Here is a 3,054-nt window from a genome sequence, read left to right on the forward strand (position 1 = left end):
TGGCAGCACAATCGAATTTATTTAAGAAAGTACTCTGGAGACTTTACTTTCATCATTGTTTATCTTCCAGGATCGGAATACTTTTATCTCTAGTTTTTGAATCTTTTTGTACTTGCTCAAATTTCCAAATGTTGCTTCAAAGTTAATGATTAAAGTTAATCATCTTCTTTTAAATTCAGTAAGTCTTTATAAGTTCATCCTGTTTTCCGTCTCGTTCTTAATTTTCCTGTGGAGAGGACATCTTCATGGTCTTAATTAGGTCTTCGTATTTTTTATCTTATTATCTTTTATCAGGCATACACTTTTTAATTTTTCGACGTCAGTTTACGAATTTTTCTCCTCCTCACATTGACTATCTACCTTTATTTTCCATGATAAAGAAAAAATTTAATATTAAAATGTCGAGAAACGTAGTCTTTTATGAGACCAATTATTTTCATTTATCAAACAAGATGAACTTCTAAGAACTAGACCCTATAGATAAGACTTTTGGAGTAAGTGTAAGCAGAACGCTAAATAAATGTACGAGTACTTATTTACTAAGCTACTTGGAGAATAATTTTAAGAAGTTCTATAAGCTTCTATTCCTATAATGCAATAACCAATTATATTAGTCGTACATAAGGCTTAATAGAAAATATGAAAATATTGCTGAAGAGTTAAGTGCCTTTTTTTGACAATAATCATAATTGTAATTGAAAGAGAAGCTATTTGGAACTAAACACTACGTCAAACATACAATTATATCCTGCTACTTAAAATACTATAAATATCTGCCTTGTAACACAATGAATAATACCATAATAATTAATTTTATGTTAATAATTTTAATAAACATTATTAGCTCCTTGAATCTGTTAGCCTTTTTTCAATGCAGGTTAGAGTTCTAACACAATCAAACAATAACCGGTTTCTAACCATATGTGATACTCTGAAAGTGGTTTTCTCAAATTATTCAAAGTATTGCTTTAGGTCTAACCTACTGTGGCATGGATTCTTTGTATAAACCGTATCTTTGATAATAGGAATGTACATGGAAGCTGTTGTAAGTGCCATGTTCGCAAGGGTTTTTTAGGATTTTTGATTATTAAGAATAATATTGCAAATCTTTAACATTTTGAGCTTCGCGTGCCCACCGGTGAGAATCGCTTATTCAGGGACCGCGTGCTCACCCGTGAGCATGGATTACATTGATTTTGCCTATACCAAACGACGGTCTGGTCCCAGGATGAGCCAAGAAATATATTGGGTTGGGCAGTTTGGATAGTTTAGGTTTTTAGTTTATAAGAGTAGAAAAAAACAACATTTCAGTTAATATACCATGTTATATTACCTTAAAACAGAAAAAATACTCTTAAAACTTAAAAATAAATTGTCATAAAAAAACAGTCGTTTTCTTATGTAACCAAAACTTAAAATACCATAAAAATGACTAACCTAAATATAATGAAACTTACTAAAACGACCTAACGTTTGACGAAATACACACTGCCACAAAGAAACTGCTGACACTAAAGTTTTAAGCCAAATGTTTTTGGAAGCAAGTAATACAAAGGGGAATATTACACGGTACACAAATTGTATTGACCTTTTTCACATTTTTTCGGGCGTACGCAGTATTGTGAGCCATTGACATGGTGATGTAGCATTTAGTGCATTTCTTTCGAGTAACTCGTTTTTGGCCTTCCACTTCCTTCAACGTGCAGCGTTGCGTTCTTGACGTGGAAGGACGAGAAACAGTATTAAGTTTTTCGTCGTTTTCAATGAAAACTACTCTTCTCTGAAACTACCTCTTCTTTGAAAGTGGTGATGCTGATTTTTTCTTGTTTATTTTATTGTAAAGATGTAACGCGTTTAATATTATTGTAGCAGTAATGAGATTAAACACTAGGCGTTTCTACCATTTTGAAGTTCGCCTTAGAAAAGGCGCGTATGCTGACATTTGATCCAACAAGTCGATAAAGGCCTTGCCCTGATTATAGTCAACAATTACTTTCGGTTTAATAACTTCCTTTCCTTTCTTTGCTAAAGTAATGGTTAAATCATCGTGTTTGGTGCTTAGCATGATGACGTTTCTCTTATTCTTCCACTTCAGGACTACAGTTTTGTCATTGTCTTGCCGAGCTACAATTCCACCTCGATTCAACTTTTCCTTTATTACTTCCTGAGGATTACCTTTGCGGTTTGCTCTAATTGTACCAACTAAATGCGTTTTTCGGTCAATCAGTCTTTTGGCTAATGATACGCTCGTGTACCAGTTATCAGTGTAAAGTGTGCGGCCTCTGTCCAAAAGACCTTCCATCAATTCCATGACTACCTTTTCAGAAACTACAAATTCACTTGATTTTTCTCTGCCGGTATATACTTTGAAATCCCAGGTGTATCCTCCAGATACACATAACTTGAAAAGCTTTATACCGTAGCGGTGTCGCTTATTGGGTATATACTGTCTGAAATAAATGCGTCCTCGAAACGGGACGTTACTTTCGTCGATACAAATGTCTTTTTTGGGCATGTAGGAGGACTTAAATTTCTTTTGCAGCATGTCAAGAAATTCGGATATTTTGTAAAGTCGGTCATCAGAGGGTCTGTCCTTCTCATTATCACTTACATGGAACATGCCCAAAATACCTTCAAATCTGTTTTTACTCATAATTGTGGGTATGCGATTTTGGTACAACGATTTGTTTGACCAATAATCTCGTAACTGGCATTGGAAGAAGGCCCATCTATAATATAATGCCAAAAAATGTTCGCATTTCCACGGGATTGGTATCCACCCATTTCGGCACCTTGGCCTTCCGGTTTGGATCTGCTATTGCCGCAGCAATTCGCTGTGAAGCAAACCTATTGGTTTCAGTCACAAATAGATTAATCATCTCATCGTCGATAAAATAGTTAAAGAATTCAGTTGGTTTCCTTTCCCTTCAAAGTCTACACTAACAGCTGGAACAACACCAATATTCTGAGGGCTATCACTGAAAGACAGTAGGTCTCCTTGAACGTGATCCTATTTTTGCTTAGTAGTTAAAGTCGCTAGAGGTACGTTATCGT

General features: G+C 35.0%; 1 protein-coding gene across 1 annotated transcript; it reads right to left on the reverse strand.

Moving 5' to 3' along the window:
* Positions 1-1,897: 1,897 nt before the first annotated feature.
* LOC126738739 (piggyBac transposable element-derived protein 4-like) lies at positions 1,898-2,653 on the reverse strand. Its single transcript, XM_050444175.1, has one exon. The coding sequence runs from the start codon at positions 2,651-2,653 to the stop codon at positions 1,898-1,900; it is 756 nt and encodes a 251-aa protein (XP_050300132.1).
* Positions 2,654-3,054: the final 401 nt, after the last annotated feature.

This window comes from Anthonomus grandis, chromosome 7, assembly GCF_022605725.1.
Source record: "Anthonomus grandis grandis chromosome 7, icAntGran1.3, whole genome shotgun sequence".
NCBI classification, from domain to species: domain Eukaryota; kingdom Metazoa; phylum Arthropoda; class Insecta; order Coleoptera; family Curculionidae; genus Anthonomus; species Anthonomus grandis.